Genomic DNA, 23,498 nt, shown 5'->3' with positions numbered 1-23,498 from the left:
GTGTCATAAAACAAGAATGTTGGAAGCCCATGCAGCTATGGTGCACAGCTTGCTGGGTTCACTTCCATGGATTCACGTTTGCAATAGTCATTCGGGGTGCTGGATTTTGCCTACCGTGTAGTAGTACTGTGTGTTTCCCAAAGGGATTAGCAGCTTGCATTAGTTAATGTTGAGGGCATTACGGTTCGGTTTACTTTGGCTGATCGCTACCTCTGTAGTAGTGACGGTAATAATTAGTATGGCTCATGCTGAAGCACTCTGCCATCATACACTGGTGTGAGAGAGCGATAGTTCCCACCAGTCTAGTGTGTGTGTGTGTGTGTGTGTGTGTGTGTGTGTGTGTGTGTGTGTGTGTGTGTGTGTGTGTGTGTGTGTGTGTGTGTGTGTGGCTGTTGCTGCGTGCTCTCCCTGTGCTGTGTGTGTGGCCCTGCAGTTTGAGTTTAGTAGAGTACGCCAAACTCACACACCCATAAAACATGTAGAGAAAGAGAGCGAGAGGTGAAGCTAGTCCTCACAGCCAGTTTTATGTAACATAAAAATATGGATGAAATATATGTATATTTTTTCTTCACGTTTTTCCCAGTCCGAGATATTCTACAATGACTAGTGGAGGTCAAAGGTCACACAACCCCATGATGTGTTGCAGCACGTAGATGAAGGATAAACAGATGTGTAGTGTAACAAGCACAGAAAAAAAAATGATAGATCGATGTAAGAGCTGCATAAGAGATATCGATAGAGAAGATATTGTCAAGAAGAGTATATGGGGGATTTTATTATTACTTTTCTAAAGGTTGATGCTCAAGGAAAAAAACATCTGAGTACCTTGTCATAATGGATGCCTCTATTTGGTGTCTTAAAAAAAAAGATTGCTGATTTAACAAAACACACAGCAGCCACTCTGTATGGAAGCCTTTTTTCGGTGCCGTGGGCAGGCTATAAACCCAAAGACTCACTGGGACGCAATTTAATGCCATTCCCTCTCTGAGCCATTGATGAATGATTCAGGAGCAGTAAAACATGTTTGCTCATCTGGTTGCCCAATTCCCCGCAGAGCGCCCCACCGTTTGTTTCCCAATGAACCTAACTGCATTCCATCCAATTCTCTAAATGTTTTAATTGCGCTGATTTAATTCATTACTTTTTCTTTGATTAAAAGATCTGGAACATAAGGTTCTGTAAACAATGGCATTCATGCTTAAACGAAATGGCCCCATGCAGTCACTGTTGCCTTGCCCCCCCCCCCCCCCCTTTTCTTTTCTTTTCTTTTCTTCTTGCCTGAACTGGAAATGATCTGGAGCCAAAAGCATGACTCTGTGATGTTGTAACACATGTCCCATTTTACAGGGAGCGTTTTGTTGAGGCTTCAAATAGTCTCCATTGATTACTACCACACACTTTGAGCGCTATAATTTATGTTTGAAATGAGGGCACTGCCATTCTGTGAAGCACTTATTAGAACTCCATTATGTTCCTGTTAGGAGTCTCGGTGTGTGTGAGGGTGTGATGCAACCCAGTCATTCGGATTGGAGGAGATAATGCAACATTTGTGCCACAATGGGATGTACTATTGTGTGAGTGTGTGTGTGTTTGTTTGTGTTTGTATGTACTCAAGCGTGATTCTGTGTGTGCCCCCCCCCCCCCCCCCCCCCCATCCCTGTGTGTGCCCCCCCCCCCCCCCCCCCCCCATCCTGCAGAGTTCAGTATGTCCGCGTACAAAAGGAACAAGAGGAAGATGGAGCTGGCAGAAAAGGTGGAGACAGAGCGCTGTCAAGTGAAAAGAGGGCGACATTCAAACGTGAGTGCCTCCCCTGACCTTAAGTTGACACATATGGACAATCAAATATCACTGCTTCCCCTTGCCTTAGTTTATATGGACGACAATCAAACATAAGTCCATCCCCTAGGCCTTAATTGTGTATATATGACAATCAAATGTGAGTTCATCCCACGCCTTCAGTTTTCACATACAGTCAGTGGCAGGCACGTGGCCTGCCGCCGTAACAAACCTGTTTTCTATTTCGAGCTGTCCCGTTTCCTGAAATCAGCCACGCAGCCTTGAAAAGGAACATATGAATGAAACACAAAGTGCCGGTTCACTTTTAAATAGAGAAGGAGTAGCAGCTCTAGAAACCTCTGTAGAGAACACCCCTCCCCACCCCCACCCCCCCTCACAAGGTCTGCACATTTAATTGGCCTTAAACACAGTGTAGCCACGGCATTTGCCTTGACATTATTACTCTGGTGATAAAAGGTCCAACATCTGCGGAGTCCTCTAATCCATGGCTGCCAGATGCCTAGAGGAGGAAAACCACAGGGTAATGATGACCTGTAGATTTGGGGTGTGGAGACTTCAATCATTCAGAATCATAGGAAACACACACACTCAAGCACTCACACACTCACACACTCACACACACACACACACACACACACACACATACAGAGTTTACACTTTTCTATGCCATACTCACCCGGTTACCAACTCTAACCATGATAGGATGTCTTAGCTGTAGAGTACCTGAAATAGTCACTTGGTGGCACACTTTCACAATGTGGTGTTCTGCTGGTGTATGGGCATCAAGTGTCAAACAGCCTTAGGCTAGCACACAACTTCTCCACTGCTGTTGCTGGGGTCCGTTTCTTTCCGTAGCAAATGTTGGAGGTCTGCACTTACATGCGAGTCCTCAAATAATTCCTCAAAAACGAAAATTATATTTTTATTCCTGTGCAGTCATTTCTGTTTATGTGTGAACAAGAGGTCTAGAATTTTGTCTCTGGCTTGTTGAAAAGAGGGATTTGGGGCTTGGTTAGGAAGATTGATAAAAGTGAGGATTTGCATTTGCTAGCCCAGGGCTTTGAGGCCCTTTCTCTCTTTCCCACCAACCGGCGCTCGTACGTGTGGTCCCGCCACATGAAATGGAAGCGCGGTGGAAGAGGACATTCCCCCTTTAAATTAATCAGGAGTCATAACTGGGTCATACACCATCATTTATAGTGATTAAAAAAGCAGTGATAGGAGAAGCAGCAGCAGGAGGAGGAGGAGGAGGAGGAGGAGGGAGAGTTCAGACGGCGCCGCTCCTCAAGTGGAGGGGCTCTTGGGTAACCCACCTCCAGGATGCTCTCGCAGCTCATTCTGTGGTGTGGGCCTCCGGTCTTCCCTCCTCTGACGAGGTGAATGAAGATTGATGGGGATGGCTTTCCCAGATGTCGTCAGCGCGCTCCTCAGAGTGCTCCCGGGATGTGCCAGACGTGCCTCGCCAGTGTTTATCACCGCTTCGTTTAATCAGTCATTTCTATCTTGTAGGTATAAATTAAATGGGAATGAAAATAACAATAGTGCTGGAGCACTCAGAATTGTGCTGATTTATAGACAGACTTAAGTGATCTGTAATGAGAATTAAATGGGTTCCACTCACTTTCTCTCTCTCTCCGGAGCCCCGGTGTTTCCATCCCACACTCCGATTTATTATCATGATGAATTTATTCACAGCCTGTACTGTTTTTGAAGCGTCTCTGTGTTCTTATCGTACAACCCCCCTCAAATTGGTCACGGTCTCTTAAGCATCCAGTGGACCTCATGTAAAGTTGGCATGTCAAAAAGTCCAGTGCAGATTTGTAAATTGAGGCTCTTCTAAAAGCAGCCTTTGAGCTGCGCCGCTGACTTGTAGTTTGTTTGTAGTCTGGTTTTCATTTTCTTTCATTAAAAATAAATAAATAAATGTTTTCCCAAAAAGAAACTAATGTCAGTGCCAAGTCATAAAAGATATTCTGATTAGGCTAGTTTCTGTGTGTGCCTTTTATGGATCAACACCTGTCTGTCTCTTCTATTCTACTTCCATCTGTAAATTCCCCTTTGCGTTTAATGAACTATACGGTGCAAGCATCTGAGTTGTATAACATTTTACAGGAATAATAATGATCTTTCTGGAAGTCCATGTCTTTTGAATTTAGCGGGGGCTCTTTCTTACCGCACATGAAATACTCCCACACATTCATCAGGTGTTTTTTTAATCCAGTGGTATCTATGCACTAAACAAATCCACCACCAAGTCATGAAATGTACACGGTAATGCATTCTGAGGGATTCATTTTCTGCTTATATTTCAGAATGTAGATAAATGATGGTCTTTATAAATAAGGCTTACTTATGTGTGCGTTCTCAGTAGGGAAACTGACAGGTCTGATTTCCCATAGTTAATGTGTCTGTGGATTGGATTTGCCCTTAACTCCACAAGCCTTGAGGGCCCCTTGGCTCTGCCAAGGTTCACTAGAGATGTGCTGTGCGTGGAAGACGGGAAACAGAGATCATGAATCATAACGTCCCCCATTCGCTGTTAGGCTGCAAAAGCACATTTTTCATGTTGCTAAGTATCGCCTTTTGGATTCGCAAACAAGCGCCTTCCAAAGTACACTGCAATCAGCGAATGAAAACAAAACTTTTAAAACTAAAACATTTCCCATAAAAATTGAAAGACGTTGAGACCATAAATCAGTTTCTAACACGCTGGCACGGTCCTCTCAGTGTGCTATGTGATTTTTGAACACTTTGACACACCATAGATGTGGTGGGAGGGCCTTGTTGTTTAGGTAGAGCTGATGAAGTGTAATATTTGCTCTAAACAAAAGTAAAGTTCGGGCAGGACAGGGCCTTTAAGGCAAGTTTTCAAATGGGAGCCATTATCCTCCTGGTTTGAAAAACATTTTTATGTTTATCATGTCAAATGATACATTTTGCCATGTATAGTGAACATGCTTAGCAAGTGTTCGTGCTGTAATATCCGAGGTACATGTTTTTGTAGGACAGTGACCTGGGGTCTTTGGGCGAGGTCAAAGGCATGGTGGCGGACGAAGAAGAGAATCACTCCGCGTGTCTGGACACGGTCGGTGTGATCGTCGTTGACCAGGAGGGCAATGTGGCAGCAGCAGTGTCCAGTGGAGGCCTGGCGATGAAGCACCCCGGGCGAGTAGGGCAGGTAAAGAGGGACCTACCTCTCCTCTTCAGAATTAGGAAAAGTGTGTTTAAAGATGATTAATTACATGGGCGCAAAGTCACTATTTGTGACCGCTGATAAGGGCTCCAGTCATAATTGTTTGTCTAGTGAATTTTAATGAATGTAACCAGATTTTAATTGTTCATGCTTCGTTGGAGAACTTTACTGATCTGCAAAATATCGTGTTCTTTCAACACAAACAACCCTAAACTCATTACAAACAAAAAACAAAACTACCAGCAAAGCACAATTCACAACGTAAGACTTCAGATTACTTCAGAGACCAACCTCAACATAATTCAAACTGTGTGTGGTGACTTGGAATGGGAGAATAAAAGGCAGCACATGTCAGTGTGGAAATATATTATGGCACTTACTTCAAGGAGTTTGGAAGAGTTTATCCCCAGGAGTGGAAAAAAGAAACACACAGTGGTCAAGTAAACCAGATTTCGTCAGCTTTGCCTTGAAAAGGAGACCACACAAAGTACTGACTTATAAAATAACTGAATTCTTATTTTGAATGTATTGCTCAGGTTCTCAGTAGTCAGATAAATGGCTTTAACAATCATTGTATTGGCTGGCCTACGGCCAGTACAACAATGTCTCCTGGAGTGTCAATCAGTTTTCAAAGTGTCCCATTTCCCATACCTCTGCCAAATTGGAGTGTTTGAACAAAAATGTGTAACCCCCTTAATCCTCCCCTTAATTCCCACCTCCATTGTCCCTTTCCTCCACTATAACAGTCACTCCACTTCTCTCCTTGTCTCATGGCAGGCAGCTCTCTTTGGCTGTGGATGCTGGGCTCAGAATTCATGTAATGCAAATCCTTACTCAACAGCCGTGAGTACCTCAGGTATCAAAACACTTTTGTCTCTTCAGCACAGCACACTCGTAGACATTGACAGAATCGTTATGTGTTTAATCTCAGTTCTTTTCGTAAGAAAGTGTGATGTTTTGCATGACATTGATACATTTCTGCAGTTAGACTTCTTTTAAAGTAAGTGATAAATATTGAAAGTGCCTAAGCCAGATTAGCAGCGTTTTGGTGATTTCACATGTAAATGGGGTGACCCACACACCAAAAAGGGGGTGATAAACCTAAAAAAAATCCGGCAAGAAAAAGTGCTGTCCACAAAGACTTAAACACTTTTAAAAAGTCTCTGACACACTGAAGATGGTGGGCACTTGGAGAAAACGTTTGTTTCTCGTTTTCTTCTTTTTATTGCACTTCACTCTTTCTTAGGCATTTCTTTGTTTTTGTTCATCATGCTATACGGTGCATCATACAGTGCATCAAAAGTGTCCGTGCACAGCTCTGGAAAATTTGTTGAGGTTTGTAACCTCCTTTGTGATGTGCGGGTCATCCAATTAGACTTATACAATCTTATACAGACCAACGCACCCGATAAAGCAAAGATAAGGCGCAGGATCAGACCTTGTGACATGTAAATGGCGCCCTACATTCTGAATGAAGTCGAATTCCAAACTTCTCTGAAGTTTAGAGTTCATGTGTCTTTGTATTAGAAAGAAACCTACCAACCCACCGACCAACTACCAATATCTGTACATGGGGAAAGGTATCTTAGAACGGTATTCCTGACCCTGGGCGCTCTGCCTCAGTACACAATACGGCCAGTGAGTTGGCACCTTTCCCTGATTGGTCCCTGCCCAGGGGTAGAAAATGAATCCCTCAGATTCTTTCCCGTTACATTTTTGGGTTACGTGTTGGCAGGGGCGGCCCAGAGCCTCCTGTGATTGTGTTGGCTGGGAGCGGACCGCTGTGTTCCTCACCGTGGCCTGGGCTTCCATGCAGAGCCATGGTGTCCACTTCAAGCAGCAGCAGTGGCTCATCTGCTGCTGGGTATTAGATGCAGCCGCTACGCTGCCGTGTTATTCCTGCCACACGACATGCCTTCAAGTTGTGTTCTGAAAATCCATATTTCTTTCCTCTGAGCTTTTGTTATGTTAGTGTTGAGTTGCATTTTTATGTCTCTCTCATAAACGCAGGTAGAAGAGTTAAACAGAGCTGGTGGAAAAGGTTCGGGGGTCAGGGAGAGGTAGGAGTAGGGGTAGGGGCAGGGGGCATGGACGAAACAGGCCGCCCCCTTAGAAATGGCCGGTCACACATCTCTCCCCAAAGTCAAAAAGTCAGACAGAGGTTCACCCTGCTAAAGGTCACTGTCTGCTGGGTTTGAGTAATACTGAGAGACGGAATAAGAACCAAGGGCCAAAGTCAATTAGTGTTATAGAAGAACAACACATTTCAGTGTCCTCCTCTTTAAACAGAGCTGAATGGCCCTTCATGGTGATTGTGATTTAATGGTGTTTTGCGTGTGAGCATGTGTGTGGATGAAAGGCTTCGGGAGAGACACTGTCTGCTCAGACGTAATAACTTCATTAAAGCTACGGTTTGTGAGATTTATTTTTTTGTTTAAATTATTCTTAATCTTGATTTGATCTAGAACCCCAGAAAGGAATTTTCATATGGGAGACCCTGAACCGTGCCAGCATTTCAGAGAGATATGGCCTTTCCCAAGCTTCCAATGGGAACACCACCTTTAAACCAATCATCAAAAGGCTCCGGAAGGCTCTGAAAGGCTCTGAAAATGAACCTTCAAGATGTCTGTCAAACAGGAAAACACAGGCACCAAGGCAAAGGAAAGGGAAGAGTGGAGAAGTTCTTAAACAGTTCATTCAATCATTTTTTATGCCTGTATTCCGATGTTCTAAAATCCTTATTTTTCCATGTTCTCGCGTTAGACTATGATACATTCACATTTTTGTGCCTCAGTCTACATAGAACATTTATAAAAGCAATCCTCCATTCGCATTGTTCTGACCCAAAGACAGAACAGTGTAAGAGGTGCACACTAGAGTCTACTGAATGGAATTAGTTTGGTCTCATTCCACAGGATGACAGAGTAGAATATCAGTGAAGTTTTCTAGCGTCCTGAGCCAGATGCTCAGTAAGTACATATTTCCAAAGCTAAACAAGATTTTCTGCTCTGCCTCCAATTTGTGCTGCGAGCGACCTGAGGCGATGGGCCTTACGTTTTCGGCTAATGCATTCTGTCACATGAATAAAAAGGCCTTTCCTTTCAGCCCTGTCTGTGTCCAGGCCAACAAAGCAATGGCACGTCTTATTTGATGTTTTCATGCAATGTATATGAGTGTGTGCATTGCCAAAAAAAGACACAAGCCACTGAGATAGGGGACAGAGATCCATTCTTCTTCTTTTGGGGACAGGCCGTGACTTAAATGTATGGTTTTGAATGCCGCTACATTCCCCTTGTCTTACATTTGCGATGGCCAGATGATGCAGCCTGTGGGAACATTAACTCTTTTCATGGATGCTTCTGACTTTTTTTTAAGAGGAAAAAAGCCCAGTGGGTCAGGACGCGCCGCAGCCGTGGCCTCCTCTGTATATTTAGGACACGTCTCTGTCGGTTTTTTTTTTGTATGGGGAGTTTTTTCTTACTTCTCCACTACACATGTTTTAGGGCCATATCTGGAGCACAGGACCAGAGCGAAGGAAGTGCCTCGGCGAGCACACGGCAGAACACGCGCACAAATGTATGCCTTTGACTTTATAGTTCAAATTCTCGGGGCAGGGAAGTGACTTTAACAGCCAGACACCTTGTAAAACTGCCATTGGGAGCGAGCGCGCAGTGAGCCCGAGAGCAGCTCCGACTGCTTTCGATCCGCTCTAACCTCCCCATGTTAATGCATTTCCCTTAACAATAATCACTTAAACGTCTCACTAAAAAAAGCAAATGTGACACATAAGCTCCGGTAGACGAGAATCCAACTCTCCGTTAAACCACCAACCGCCACCTCCTCCTCCCCCTCCTCCCTCCCACAGATTTCCTCACACCTGTGCTCTGTGGCCTGCAGTAGAGGGATTTTAAAGGCACCTTTGACCTGTGCGGAAAAGGGAGGGGTTTTGTCGGACTTCCTCCCTAGCCTGGAGCGAGTGTGGTTATGTTACAGGGTGTTGAGGCGTTCACAGCGGGCCTGTGGCAGAGGCATTGCGTGTTCTTGCGTGGATGCAGTGAGAGGCTCACTGAAAAATAAAGCCATGTTGTTCTCATCCTTTATTTACTTTGAGCCTCATGTCTTTTCTTGTGCTTGTGAATCCTCGATGGAAAGCAAAAATATGTCACTCAGATATGTCACTCCCCCCCCACCTTCCTCCATGTCTCCACGCGCCCCTCCCTTCCACACCCCACCGTCTTTCAGCATGGCGTTTTTCTTTCATGTTCTCCGAAATTGAAAACGCGTGCCTCGCGAGGACGGAGCAAGCGAGCGAGTGTGGATGTGTGCTCCGCTGCGGCACCTGCTTTTCATTTCCCAGACTTAAAAGGCATTCCCATCAAAAGGAGCTGAAAAACAATCATTTGGGGCTCTGACACGCGGAGCTGGCCTTCTATGCCCACATCCCTACCTCCCTGCCTATCACCCTCTCTCTCTCTTTCTCTCTCTCTCTCTTTCTCTCTCACTCCTTCTCTCTCTCTCTGTGCTGCCCCTCTCATGTGGGTCTCCCTTCATATGTGGGTGTCTTTGTTGACCTGAACATCCTCCTCTTGTTGTGGTTGCTGTGATTCAGCTCAGTCGTCAGAAGTGCTTGTACGTAACAGCGCTACTTGGCTGTTGCACGCTGTGGCAAGTTTCTTTTCTTTTTTACCCACCCCAAATAAATGGGCTTTTTCAGTACTGAATTCTGGTTAAGGCCTCAGTTAACTCATAGAAGGTCTGCGTTAATACCCTGTTCCTCTGGGAAGCTAGAAGGCTTACCGTAAAAGTCAGAGAATTGAGGGCAAGATGGCCAGCTAGCCAGACCTGTTTTACTTTTTTCTTTAGTCTTTCCTTTCTCTTTCTGTCTCGTTAAAATGAGAATTTGAAAATGGCTGCAGACATCCAGTTGTCATGGTAACGAACCTGCATACAGCTCTGTTGTAGTTACCTGATCTTTTACGAGGCCCACATTCGTGTTTACAGAAACAACAAGGCTATTTTCTTTAAGGCTTTATGGCTCTTATCTTGAGTCTTTGCCAACCCTCTTTTGTTTTCACTTTGGGGAACTTTTTTATATTTTGTAACCCTGTCAGTTTAGTTTAAAGAAGTGAATGCTTAATGCTGCTTAAATCAGAGAAAGGTGCTGATGATTTCACCTCTTTTGCAGGTTTTTTTCTTGATAAGGGTTCATGTTTCAGCTTTTCTATGTTCAGGCCTACCACTCTCTACTTCTCTCTAGTCTGACTGTTCATCCCCTTTGATAAGCTGTCAGGACCTCATCATAGGCATTAAGTAGAATGTGTTCCCTCTCTTTGTCAGAATATTACACTGTGGTGTGAGAACTGTGAACTTTCTGACTTCCCAGATGGTTTGAATTTGTATCTTAAACCACAGATGAAAATGTTTTGTTTTTTTCAGTTGCAGCAGCAGTTTGATTTTTGGACTCGATCCACCTTCATATGAATTAAACAAGCAGTGAAGTATACCTTGTAAAGTAGGTATGGCATTTGTGAAGAATAGTGTGTGGGGGGGGGGGGGTGCGGGGGGGTGGGGGGGGTGGGGGGAACACACTATTTGGTGCAACTCACATTGTTATCTTTGCTCAACCATTTCATACATATTTTACTGTTTATCTCCATCATGCACTAGCTCAGTATGGTAGAGGCCAGGTGGGAAATCAATCTGGCATATCAAAACCGGCAAGTACACATGAAACATGACAAGTCGTGTCCATGAATGAGGCAAACGTTGTGGGCGGTCTAATGTGTCTAAGGGGCAGACAGATGGGCAGGGGTATTTACATCAGCCGGTCCTACAAAGCGGTCCGCCCCAACATATCCTTGGAGATCCAACCTGCTCTCCATTACGGGGCTCCGTCTCTGCGCTCTGACTAAGTGGATGTGCGCAAGGCCTCACTCATTTCCATGCAGGCTGGGAACTTAAAAATTGAAGGATAATATTTCCCCCCAGCTTTGAGCTGCTCAAGACTTATTAAGCCTGGCGATGAGAAATTCCTAAAAGTATGGTTCCTCATGTCCATATGTTCACACTTAGCTTGTTTTCTTTAGCGATCGCAAACTGTATTTAGAAATGTTTTGTAGCGCTTTACAGGACCAAGAGCTGATGTCAGCTTGTGTTGTGTGATGACTGGGTGGTGTTATTATAGTCTATATAGTCTGAGGCGTTTTTTTATGTTCAGCATTCACCACACACACACACACACACACACACAAACACACACACACACACACAAACACATATGAACACATGCCAACATGGCCTAGCCTACCGTGACTACCCACATTCCTAAAGCACACGTCAGTATCATGCTGTTTGACCATGCAACATGCTCTCCTGCAGGTTGGGTGGTATTCCGTACTGTTGTTAAACATATCTGCTTCTTATTTGTGGACGGGTAGGTTCGATCATATGTTACTGTATTGTTATTGGATATATATGTTGGACTTTAAATGTCCACAGTCTACAGCTCCAATACTGCTATAAATTGATTGACATTCTAATTTTGAGAGATTAAAGTGTAACTGCACCCTTAAATGTTTTTTTTGGAAACTAAAAAATATGACTGTAACTCATCAATGCTGGTATAAATATTGACAAAATTTGTTTTTTGGGTAGAAAATGGCTCAACACGCCACCTACATTTTCATTTGCTGATCGAGTCTTCACAGAAGTTAAGAGGTCTCTTAGACCCCTGACCCCAAAATGATGCAGTGAGTGTAGTTAGAGTCAGATCTGGGGGTGAAGATATACAGTACTGTGCAAAAGTTTTAGGCAGGTGTGAAAAAATGCTGTAAACTAAGAATGCTTTCAAAAATGGAAGTGTTAACAGTTTGTTTTCATCAATTCTTCATAAATTAACTAAATGCAGTGAAGGAACAGGAGAAAATTCTAAATTAAATCAATATTTGGTGTGACCACCCTTTGCCTTCAAAATAGCATCAATTCTTCCAGATACACTTGCGCAGTTTTTGAAGGAACTCGGCTGGTAAATTGTTCCAAACATCTTGGAGAACTAACCACAGATCTTCTGTGGATGTAGGCTTCCTAAAATTCTTCTGTCTCTTCATGTAAACCCAGACAGACTCGATGATGTAGAGATCAGGGCTCTGTGGGGGTCATACCATCACTTGCAGGACTTTCTGTTCTTCTTTAAGCTGAAGATAGTTGCTAATGACATTGGCTGTATGTTTGGGGTTATGTTCCTGCTGCAGAATACATTTGGTGCCAATCATACGCCTCCCTGATGGTATTTCATGATGGATTAGTATCTGCCTGTATTTCTCAGCATTGAGGACACCATTCATCCTGACCAAATTTCCAACTCCACTTGCAGAAATGCAGCCCCAAACTGGAAAGGAACCTCCACCATGCTTCACTGTTGCCTGCAGACCCTCATTATTGTACCTCTCTCCAGCCCTTCGGCGAACAAACTGCCTTCTTCTACAGCCAAATATTTCTAATTTTGACTCATCAGTCCAGAGCACCTTCTGCCATGTTTCTGCACCCCAGTTTCTATGTTTTCGTGCTTAGTTCAGTCACTTGGCCTTGTTTCCTTGTCGGGGTAGAGCTTTTTGGCTGCAACTCTTCCATGAAGACCACTTCTGGCCAGACTTCCCTGGACAGTAAATGTCTGTACCTGGGTACCACTGGTTTCTGCCAGTTCTGAGCTGATGCCACTGCTTGAAATCTTCCGATTTCGAAGGTAAATAAGCTTGATGTGTTTTTCATCAGCTGCATTAAGTTTCCTTGGCTGACCACTGCGTCTACGATCCTCAACGTCTTCTTCAAAAGAGCTTGAACTGCACATTTTGAAACCCCTGTCTGCTTTGAAATCTTTGTCTGGGAGAGACCCTGCTGATGCAGTATAACTATGTTGTGTCTTGTTGCTGTGCTCAGTCTTACCATGTAAATGGATACAAAATAAATATTTATTGTTTACATTTTTCAAAGCATTCTTAGTTCATAGCATTTTTTCACACCTGCCTAAAACTTTTGCACAGTACTGTATTTAAATTCATTTTGTACATTTAAGTACCTGTACCTGTTCTAAATAAACAAATAAGCTAAACGTGTGTGTGTGTGTGCATGTGCGTGTGTGTGCGCATGATCGTGTGCGTGTGTGTGCGCGTGTTTGTGCACCTGTGTGTGTGTGTGTGTGTGTGTGTGTGTGTGTGTGTGTGTGTGTGTGTGTGTGTGTGTGTGTGTGTGTGTGTGTGTTCCCTGTATTGTGGCAGGCTGTGGGGAGCACCTGATGCGCACCATGCTGGCCAGGGAGTGCTCATCAGCGCTGCAGGCGGAGGACGCTCACCAGGCTCTGCTGGAGACTATGCAGAACAAGTTCATCAGTGAGTCCTGACCACTGCACCACACAGGGCACAACACACACAGGGCACAGTCATTCCCCTAAAGTCGCTCATTCACAGAACAGAGGTCTCTATTACTAATGTTGCTACTAACCACACACACACTCCTTCCTGGATCAACCTGTGTTTTTTTTTCCCAATTACACATGTTTACTAGTATGTCTTTTATGCAATGCCACCTGCTCTTGGATGCTTTTACTACTTGCTGTTATTCATCTGTACTTCCTCTTACTTATACAGCTTTATAGCTTACGGATGTCAGTAGCATCCCTCTTTGCTTGCTGGTCTGTGTCATGAAAGCTGTGTCACCAGTCTCAGTCATGCCACTGTTCTCTGTGTCATCTGTGTGACGGATTGTCTGTGTGTGTGAGTGCGTGTGCGTGTGCATGTGTCTGCGTGTGCGTGTTTGTGCACGTTGTTGTAGGGTCATCACTAATCACTCTGGTTTGTGTCTTAAGATCTGTCACTCTATAAATGTGTGTGTGTGTTTGTTTGTGTATGTGTGTCACTCCATAAATGCGTGCTGGTGTATGTCACCAGATCTGAGTCTGTTTCTGAACTCTATCAGCAGCAGTTCAACTCTGTGTGCAGCAGCAGCCCCTGTCCACAGGCTGAGCAGCGTGTGTATGTCAGGATCTCCTGTGTGTTGTTCATCAGTGAGTGTTCCTCAGACCTCACCATCTGTCGTCCACAGAAATGAAAAGCATGTGTCCGGCGTGCTCTCTTGGCTAGTCACACAATGCTGTGCATACCGATAGTGGGTCTCACCGTTGATGTGCTGTGAGTGATAGTGTGGTACACCAGCTCAAGCCCCTCTGTGCATCATTTATTCCTCCCACAGACTCATCCTGACTCACACACACACACACACACACACACACACACACACACACACACACACACGACTCTACTCACAACACCCTTTGTCTGCGACTCACACCATTTTCTTCAAGTGGACCACTCACTTTCTCCACACACACACACACACACACAGACAAGCACACATACACACACAGACAAACAGCCACACACACATATACACATGCCACACAACTGCCCTGGCATTTGTTTATTGTGCAAACGGGCCGCTGAGGGATGATGATGATGCGTGGAATAAGTGACGGTCCGAAACCATAGCAAAACAACCAAACAAAGAAAGAGTGTAATTAACAGCTCGCTTCACTGGAAGTAATGCACATAAGAAAAGCAAACCCCAAACGCTTTGATTTATGGATCAATTACACTGACTTGAAGGGGTTCCGCAAATATTCGCTGGATTCATATTTTACAGCCACAGTTATTTTCAGAGTGCAGTAAATACTCTGTTGACATTTCATTTGAAGATGTTATTTATTTTTTTCTCTCCTTCTCTTTTTTCCCCCCAACCCCCCCCCTATCATTTTAAGAAGTGGTCAGTGTAACTTTTCTCTTTTTTCTTCTTCTTTTCGCAACTGAAGAGTGGCAAGCTTCATCTCCGTTCTCGAGTCCATGAAAGTGAGTGACCACTGGGAGTACATGTTGAGTAATAGAGAGGAGAGAGAAAGAAAAACAGATCCTCCGGCTCAGTGTGAGAATATTTGGTGGTTTTGGCCTCCCTCAGAAGTCTGGTGCTCCTCAGCTCTGCGCTGACACGGACATCTGTGACATTCGGGGGGCACCCGAGCGAGACGTGCTTGCATGCTTTTTTCGTAATTTCAGGGCTAATTGCAGTATTGTTGTTGTTGCAGGGCTTAACACGAAGCGAGCCTACGAAACAAAACCTCACGTTCCCCCATGCTTTGGGTAGCAGCGAGCACGATTATGATGTGCCACACTGACCAACCAGTTTGTGCAGTTCATTGGCCATATCTGACCTCTGTTTGTGTGAAGCGCTTGGGCCGACATCTTGGCTTTCCTAGCCTCCTTTCATCTGCGTTTGACTCGCCAGTGGAAGGTAAGCAGGCTAGGGAAAAGGTACCTGGTGCTCTGGCAGGCTGCGGCGGCTGGGGGATAAGACGTGCGATCTGTTATGGAACATTAGACAGACGTGTGATTTAAGAGCTCTTTAAAGAGGCTAGTGTAAATTCCTGCCTTTTGTGTGAACGTCGGCCAGACTTGAACTCAGGCCTTTTTTAATTGAACATTTTGAAGTGGGCACATGAAATGGGAGCGCTTTCCTCCTAAACCCCCTGAAAGTACCTGCATGGAGCCAGCCGGCACAGGCCTGTGCACTCCCCTTGATTCCCAACAGGTTCACTTTCCCACACACACACACACACACACACACACACACACACAGACACACACACACACACACACACACACAGACACACACACACACAGACACACACACACACACACACACACAGACACACACACACACACACACACACACACACACACACACACACACACACACACACACAGACACACACACACAGACACACACACACAGACACACACACACAGACACACACACACAGACACACACACAGACACACACACACACACACTCACACTCTCTCTCTCACACACACACACACACACACACACACACACACACACACTCACTGGTGGACACTCTTTGGTCACAGGTTTGCCTGCTGGTGGGGGGCTCAGTTTCATGGTCATCAGCTTTGAAGCACAGTGACTACATAAGCCTTTAGTCATCTCACCTTCTGTCAGGTTTTATGTTCGACCAGACATCTTCGTGATGTGCACAGCAATCCGGCCATCAAGTCATGGTGATTGTCGACTGTGAATGTGGCACTGAGTAGTACTTGTTATTTAACCCGATTACGCTCGAGAAACCAGACTTTCAGAATGACTGTGAATTTTCTGGTCTGGTTAATAAAACAAAGCGCTTGGAAAGAATAATTGTTTGCAGTTGTTTAGCTTGGCCAGGAAAGGTAGGGGGAAAATGTATGTTTCCCTTGCAGAACATTAAATAGCCAATAAATTACTCACAGCACGGCTGGACAGAGAAGGACAAGGCCTCTGAAGCATCTCTTCTGGTTTCCCCCATGGCCAGTTGACCCCTCCTGAAGCTACTTGGACTGCTGATTATTTTAAGTGTCCTCAATGATCTTCATTCCAATGCATTGGTCAGTTAACTTTAAAATGAATTTAATTAATTACATTTTCCCTGTGTGTGTGTGTGTGTCTGTGTGTGTCTGTCTGTCTGTCTGTCTGTCTGTCTGTGTCTTTGTGTGTCCCATAGGTTCGTCCTTCCTGGCCGGCGAGGACTGTGTGTTGGGTGGTGTGATTGTCTTGCGGTGCTGCAGGTGTGTGGAGACGTCGCCGGACATCCAAGAACTGCTGGGTGAGACAAATTCACCGCACATTTTTCCTTTGTCTGCCTCTGCCTCTCTGCCACACACACACACACACTGCCATCAATTGCACCGTAAGTGGTATCCTTGTACCCTGCACTATTTGTGGCTGGTCTCAAGCAAGTGGGTCTCCCATCTAAGCTGGGTTTTTCCTTGCCACCCTCAGGCCTTGGGCTGTGCATAGAGCTTTGAGACAATATCTCTTATTACTGGTACTATATGTTTGAAGTTAAACGGAATAGTGGGCTCTGTATCACCCAGAGTCCCCACCTAGTCAGTTGCTCAGTTTGAGCTCACTCTGAACTTGGCCAGCTTCAGCACAGCTGGAAGTCACAACCACAGGTCATCGCTTTTAGTTTTCTGGTGGCTGGGTATCATTTTCAAAATTTTAACATTTAATGAATGAGTGTTTGTGAGAACGAACACCGCAACCATTCAATCTCTTGCATGCAAGCTGAGACCGAATACCAGCGGACATTCTGGTGGTTCCTCACTAATTCATTACAAGAATGACATTAGATAAGCAAGGCTTGATGCTCGGCCAGTGGCTGCAGAGGTTTGCACTGCATACTTGGGAAGAGAGGAGCATAAGCACTTACGGTCTGTTGGAGCAGCAGCACCATCTCTCTCTTTCTGTCTTTATGTGTGCCTCTCTCTCTGTTTGCTGTGATCCGTGACAGCAGATCTGACCCTAACTGCTTCTTGTTTGTGGATTTTGAATGCCCCTCCTCTTTTGATTGATGCTTTTGCTAGTTTTTCCCTTGCACGCTTGTGCTAATTCACCACAGAGGTCGAAACCAACCCAGCTTGAAAGGTTCTTTTTTTGCTGCCGAAGCCCCGAGGTCGTAGCCGTTGTAGCATCCTGTCAAAACATTTCCGTTCGGCACAGTATGCCTGCTTGGCTGCCATGGCTGACTGACAACATTATCTGCTAAAGTTATGAAACGCAACGCACGTTCGTAAATCATGGATCGTGGAGAAGAACTATGTGATCTTCCTGTGTATTACTCAATCTCTTCCCCAGAGGATATCAGGCGCTTTTTTAATAAACATCTCTAAGTAGTGTTGGTACTTCCAGCGTAAACATGGCACGCGTTTCCGTTGCTTGAAGGTTCATGATGACCCTAAACGAACATTAAAGAGGAGTGTTGGACCTGACAAGGGGCTCTTTGTTCGGAGTGGGCAACACCTATCTCTCCCATGAATGGAAACACTTGGACACCTGAATGCTTTGCTGGTTAATTTGAGGCGAGGCTGGAGCGCCCTGTTGTTTGCACACATTGGCTTACTTTTCTCCCAAAAGTCCTGCCATATGAACGTGACCTGTGCATTTCAAGAGAATAATGATTTGTAATTTCTGTGTGAGGCAATATTGGAGTAGACAAGCTTTGTAGTCTTTAGTTCTCCCTCTCCATCTCTCTCATTCTCCCTCTTTCTCACGCTCTCTTTTTCTTTGTGTGTGTGTGTGTGTGTTTGTGTGTGTGTTTTGTGTGTGTGTGTGTGTGTTTTGTGTGTGTGTGTAATCCATGCCATGTGTTTGTTTTTGCTTTCACAGTGGAGTTCTTGTGGAGCCATACCACAGAGAGCATGTGTGTTGGCTACATGTCCGCCCAGGATAGCAAAGCTAAGGTGAGCTCTTCGCCACTTTCTCAGCTCTTTGTGTGTGTGTGTGTGTGTGTATGTATGTGCATGTGAGTGTGCACATGTGAGTGTGCACGTGTGCGTTTGTGTGTGTGTGTGTGTGTGTGTGTGTGTGTGTGTGTGCGTGTGTTTGTGTGTTTGTGTGTTTGAGCATTTGTGTGGGTGTTTCTGTGTGTGCATGTGAGTTTGAATGTGTGTATTTATACGTGTGTATGTGTATGTGTGTGTATGTATATGTGTAATTGTATGTGCATGTGCATGTGAATGTGTGTGTTTGATTGATTTCAGTTTTCACTATGCTACAGTGCTCCCTCGGCTTGTGGCAATGTCAATGATTGCTTGCGCTCTCTAACCAGTCCCCTCCGGAGGCTTCCCCTCCTCACCTCTCCCCTTCTCACCTCTGCTCCTCTGACTAGCAGGCTGCTGAGTGACTTATAGCCCCGCTGAAAATAGCATCAAATGCTCCCAAATGTGTGGTTATTTTTCTGTGGCAAGCAAGTGACAAGAGAAACAAATCACACGCCCCGGACTGGTAACGTGATGCTGAAATTAGCTGAGCGAGAGAAAACAATGGCTTGGCCCCTCTGGCTCTTGGGGTTGGACATCAAATGTGCGGCAGAGAAGGAAACGAAAAGCGTAGCGAGAGAAAATAAAGAGCTTTTGACAGTGCGGCAAGACTTTGAACTCCTTTAAACCAGAATTAGGGGGAGATTAGATTTAGTTAACATTGAAAGGCAAAAGGGGAAGAGTGTAGACTTGACTCCTTTTACACACAAACATTCAGTTTCCTTTCTTAGTTTTTCTCTTGCATGTCTTTATATCCCAGTTATATCTGACACCGCCTCGTCTCACTGAAAGGAGCTCGAGGTACGATTTCAAAGAGCTCCTCTGGGTCTCCTCCCACTCCCACTCTCTCACTCGATGCAACTCCTTTCTCTGCCCTTTCTACTTCTGGACCCCGCCACCCCCGCCCCTCCTCAAAACCTCCACTACCTGTTCCTGGAGCTTGTGCACACTCGGAGTCAGGCTCCTCTGGGGACATCAGTGGCCATCTGTGTGGCCTGAATCAGATCCTAAACACGGGTATTTCAAAGCAAATCTGATCCTGAAGATTCAGATTCAGATTTTTTTGCAGTAAAGTGTAGCTACTGTATCAAACAAAGAATTTTAGGAGCAGTTACACTTAGGCTGTTGAAACCTTTACATGTAATCTCCCTCAAATCCACCTCTGAGGTGGGATCAGGGTAATCCTGATTTTAAGGATCAAACTGATCCAGATTTCCCGCTAAAGTTTTGAAATACTCAACAGCAGTTTTTAATCCCGATCAAAGGCAGGATTGGATTCCCAAATCTGAATCTGAATTGTCAGGATCAGATTTGCTTTGAAATACCCGTTTTTAGGATCTGATCAGGATTTAATCCAATCCAGGAGGATTAATCCTGTTGGATCATTTTGAAATACCGGCCCCTGGAGAAGGTCAACAGATCAACAGGTCATGGGTGATAAATAATTACAGTTCTTCAGCATCAAATAATAAAAAATGTCCTGGTCATTATGTAGTTCATGTTGCGGGCAGGTACTCATGAATTAATAAAGTACCATTAGTAAATTAATAAATCATAAAAATCACTCACTCACCTATAAACCTGCCCTATACCTGTCCCAAGCTCCCAAGGAAGACACCATCAAAGATCACTAGAGAGAGAGAGAGAGAGAGAGAGAGAGAGAGAGGAAAGCAAGAGAGAGAGAGAGAGAGAGAGAGAAAGAGTGTGTGTGTGTGTGTGTGTGAGAGAGAAAGGTAAAGTGTGTATGTGTGTGTTTGCGAGAGAGAGGGAAAGTGTGTGTGTGTTCATCCAATTCAATCTCATTCTTCCAATTCCTCCCATTCCAGCCTGCCTGGGATGGTGTGTTTCTGGCCAGAGACGCACCCCGCTGTAACAACATGGGAGGCACCTCCGACACGCAGCCATACATTCCTCACCTCTCACAAATAATCAAAATCATTATTAGTGTACTTCTCAGTAGTATGCTGGTCCCTGTCCTGATTCAATCTCCACTCTGGTGTCACATACACATAGCAGTGCTGCACAGAGAGAAGCAAACAGACAGACCGGAAGGGAAGCAGCAGAGTCAGCTGTGGATTCTCATCCTGGAAATAGTAGTTATATTAGAACCTCACCGCACCTCAGTGGAAATAGTAGTTATATTAGAACCTCACTGCACCTCAGTGGAAATAGTAGTTATATTAGAACCTCACCGCACCTCAGTGGAAATAGTAGTAATATTAGAACCTCACCGCACCTCAGTGGAAATAGTAGTTATATTAGAACCTCACCGCACCTCAGTGGAAATAGTAGTTATATTAGAACCTCACTGCACCTCAATGGAAATAGTAGTTATATTAGAACCTCACTGCACCTCAGTGGAAATAGTAGTTATATTAGAACCTCACTGCACCTCAGTGGAAATAGTAGTTATATTAGAACCTCACTGCACCTCAGTGGAAATAGTAGTTATATTAGAACCTCACCGCACCTCAGTGGCAATAGTAGTTATATTAGAACCTCACCGCACCTCAGCAACAATAGTAGCTATATTAGAACCTCACCGCACCTCAATGGCGATAGTAGTTATACTAGGACCTTACCTCACCTCAGTGGCGATATTAGTTATACTAGGACCTCACCTCACCTCAGCACCAATAGTAGTTATAGTAGAACCTCACCGCACCTCAGCACCGATAGTAGTTATGCTAGGACCTCACCTCACCTCAGCACCAATAGTAGTGTCTCTCTTTCTCTCTCTCTCTCTCTCTCTCTCTCTCTTCCTCCCTGTCTGCCTGCTGTGTTTTGTAGGTGTAGTTGGGATTAATGATTAGCATTGTCTGGAGCTGTCTGAGGTTTAGAGCTGGCCGAGGCCATGCTCAGATGAGGCTCAGGCCTCGCCGCCTTTAAAACCCACTCGCATTGTGTTGCTCTGTGTTTGTCTGTGGTTGCTATGTTCGGCCATTTGTTAACTTGGAGCTGGGCAAAAAAGCAGAAGGCCCGCATGTGGGCCCCGGAGCCTTTTCTGTCTGGGCAGGAGGAAGGATGCAGGAGAAACCGTCTCCTGTCTGTCTGACGACAGATGCCTTTGATGAAGGGGGCACTCACCTGCTCCGCGCACAGAAATGAAGCCCACTGCCAATACACCAGGCCTCATTGACGAAGTGCCTTGCTCTTTATTTTAGTGCCAGAGATCATTTCACATGAAAAAATAATGTGCATTATAATGGAGAGTTGTTTTCCAGAAGTGTTGATTCGGTGGAAACTGTTTGCAGTCTGAAACCCCTCACCTTATCATTTAAATGGACACCTTTGGTTTAGTAATTGTCTGAGCTTCTCTCCTGCCCTCCCCGAGTGGCTACCAGATGTGTTTAGTTTCTCTGTATTGGTCCTAATGGTTTGATTGTTTGCCCTGCTCACCACGGCCTCTCACTGACTGAATCAGAGTGAATTTGAAAGGGTGTTTCCTCCCTACAGTGATGCTGCTGTTAAACACAATTAGTGACACGGAGGTGCTTGTGGCTATTGTCTAGGTGCTAACAACAGGCCTCTAGCAGGGTGATGAAAGCAAAGGGGAATGGTTGTTTATTGGTTGAGAACAAATTGTGGCCACACTAGTGCTCACACCACTGCCCGGGTTCTCTTGGGGGTTAAAAGCATCTGGTGCCTGCCTCGGTATAGGAAACTCCATTAGGTCCATTAGATTTGGAATGAAGATGGCCAATTGTAGATTTACAACATTCCCTCGACCTGATTGTATTTGATCTAGTTGCATAATAAGCTGTTCTTGTTCGACTAACTTGCTGGTATGAGGGAGAGAACTTATTGAGTCATCAGATCCATCAATCTGCCTCCACCTTAATTTTCCATCACTCTCTCTCTCTCTCTCTCTCTCTCTTCCTTCTCTCGAAACTACCCCAAGGCCTCGCACATACTCTAGCCCTTGATGTGATGTCTCGGACTGCAATGACAGACACGTCTCTGGGAGTGAGAACCGCAGCGTAAGCGTGGGCCTATGTCTTGGATCTATTTTTATGTGTGCCACCCGCCCCATGATGGTGGAGAGCTAACAGCTCTTCAGCTCTTTAACACAACTCGCTGACGCATAAGTGTCGTCTCCTCGGGGAGGCTACGGGTGGAACAAGGACATCGTAAAAACAAAATATGTTTTTGGTGAGGCTTGAAAGCAAACAATTCTTTTTTTTTCTCTTTGTTTGGCTATTTTTTTACTGCCTATTCAAAACGTTGGGCAAAAATAAAGAAGTGAATTATTCCATTTGTCCCTTTATTGACGTGTCTCCGGGCCTCTTTGTTGCTGGGCTGAAAGAGATGCAACAGAGTTGGTGCTGGCATATGTGATTGGCAGTCTCACTACAGCTTTGCCCAACCAGTCAGAGATGTGTCTCCTGTCCTTTATTTTGTTTCCACGTCAAAACTGTCCAGTTTAAGCGGTGTTTGGGCGTTTGTGGGCTCTGGAATAACAACAGAGCCGGTGGTTCAACCAGCAGTCAGAAGGGATGTTTGCTGACCGATGTATCAGATGCACTCTCAAGGGAAACATCTGGAAAAGGCTTTCAGCACGCAGTGTCGGACGAATTGTTCTGGGATACTTGCGCATTGTCCTCAGAAGGACTTTTGTAAAGCGGCGCTGTGTTTTTCTTTTGCCTTAGCACGTTTGTGCGCAAACCTTCACCCAAGTGTCACCTTTCTTCCTCCCGGTCTGAAAGTGATCTGAGCCGGGCGAGTTCAGATGGGTGTTGGAAAGGAGGAAAAGCTGGGTAACGCTACACCAATCTGCGGTTAAATCATCTCTCTCTCCCAGTTGTTTTGCTAACCCTGCCGTGTGTGTTTGAGTGATTCACCTCATCAAACAGCTCCAGCGTTTAACACGTCATCTCCTCCCACTGCTGATTTCTCCAGCAGATTTGCATGTGAGCCTCTGGCTTTCTCAGGACCCGGGCTAAATGGGCCCAGCCGGAGCCCCTGCGTTGTCGCTCCGAGAGTAAAGGGGAGACCGGGGGCGAGGGGGGTGTGTTGGGAGGGTAATTTGCCACTGAGTGTTGCCATGTGTTTCCAGGGTCATCTAGGCTGGCCAGCATTACATGCCA

At 45.2% G+C, this 23,498-nt stretch overlaps 1 protein-coding gene across 3 annotated transcripts in view; it reads left to right on the top strand.

Moving 5' to 3' along the window:
* The window catches only part of tasp1 (taspase, threonine aspartase, 1), a 33,608-nt gene that overhangs the window by 8,060 nt on the left and 2,050 nt on the right, over positions 1-23,498 (top strand). For 2 of the 3 annotated variants that reach the window (XM_080848482.1, XM_080848481.1), the window contains 6 exons: positions 1,698-1,798; positions 4,803-4,976; positions 5,769-5,847; positions 13,265-13,375; positions 16,593-16,694; positions 18,260-18,333. In XM_080848482.1, the coding sequence (XP_080704608.1) occupies positions 1,698-1,798; positions 4,803-4,976; positions 5,769-5,847; positions 13,265-13,375; positions 16,593-16,694; positions 18,260-18,333 (641 nt within the window). Of the gene's footprint in view, positions 1-1,697; positions 1,799-4,802; positions 4,977-5,768; positions 5,848-13,264; positions 13,376-16,341; positions 16,389-16,592; positions 16,695-18,259; positions 18,334-23,498 lie in introns of those variants that run through there. The other variant, XM_080848483.1, reaches the window with a different exon arrangement.

Source organism: Sprattus sprattus, assembly GCF_963457725.1.
Source record: "Sprattus sprattus genome assembly, chromosome: 12".
NCBI lineage: Eukaryota > Metazoa > Chordata > Actinopteri > Clupeiformes > Clupeidae > Sprattus > Sprattus sprattus.
The sequence above is the reverse complement of the archived record's forward strand: the minus strand, read 5'-3'. Positions and strand labels throughout refer to the sequence as shown.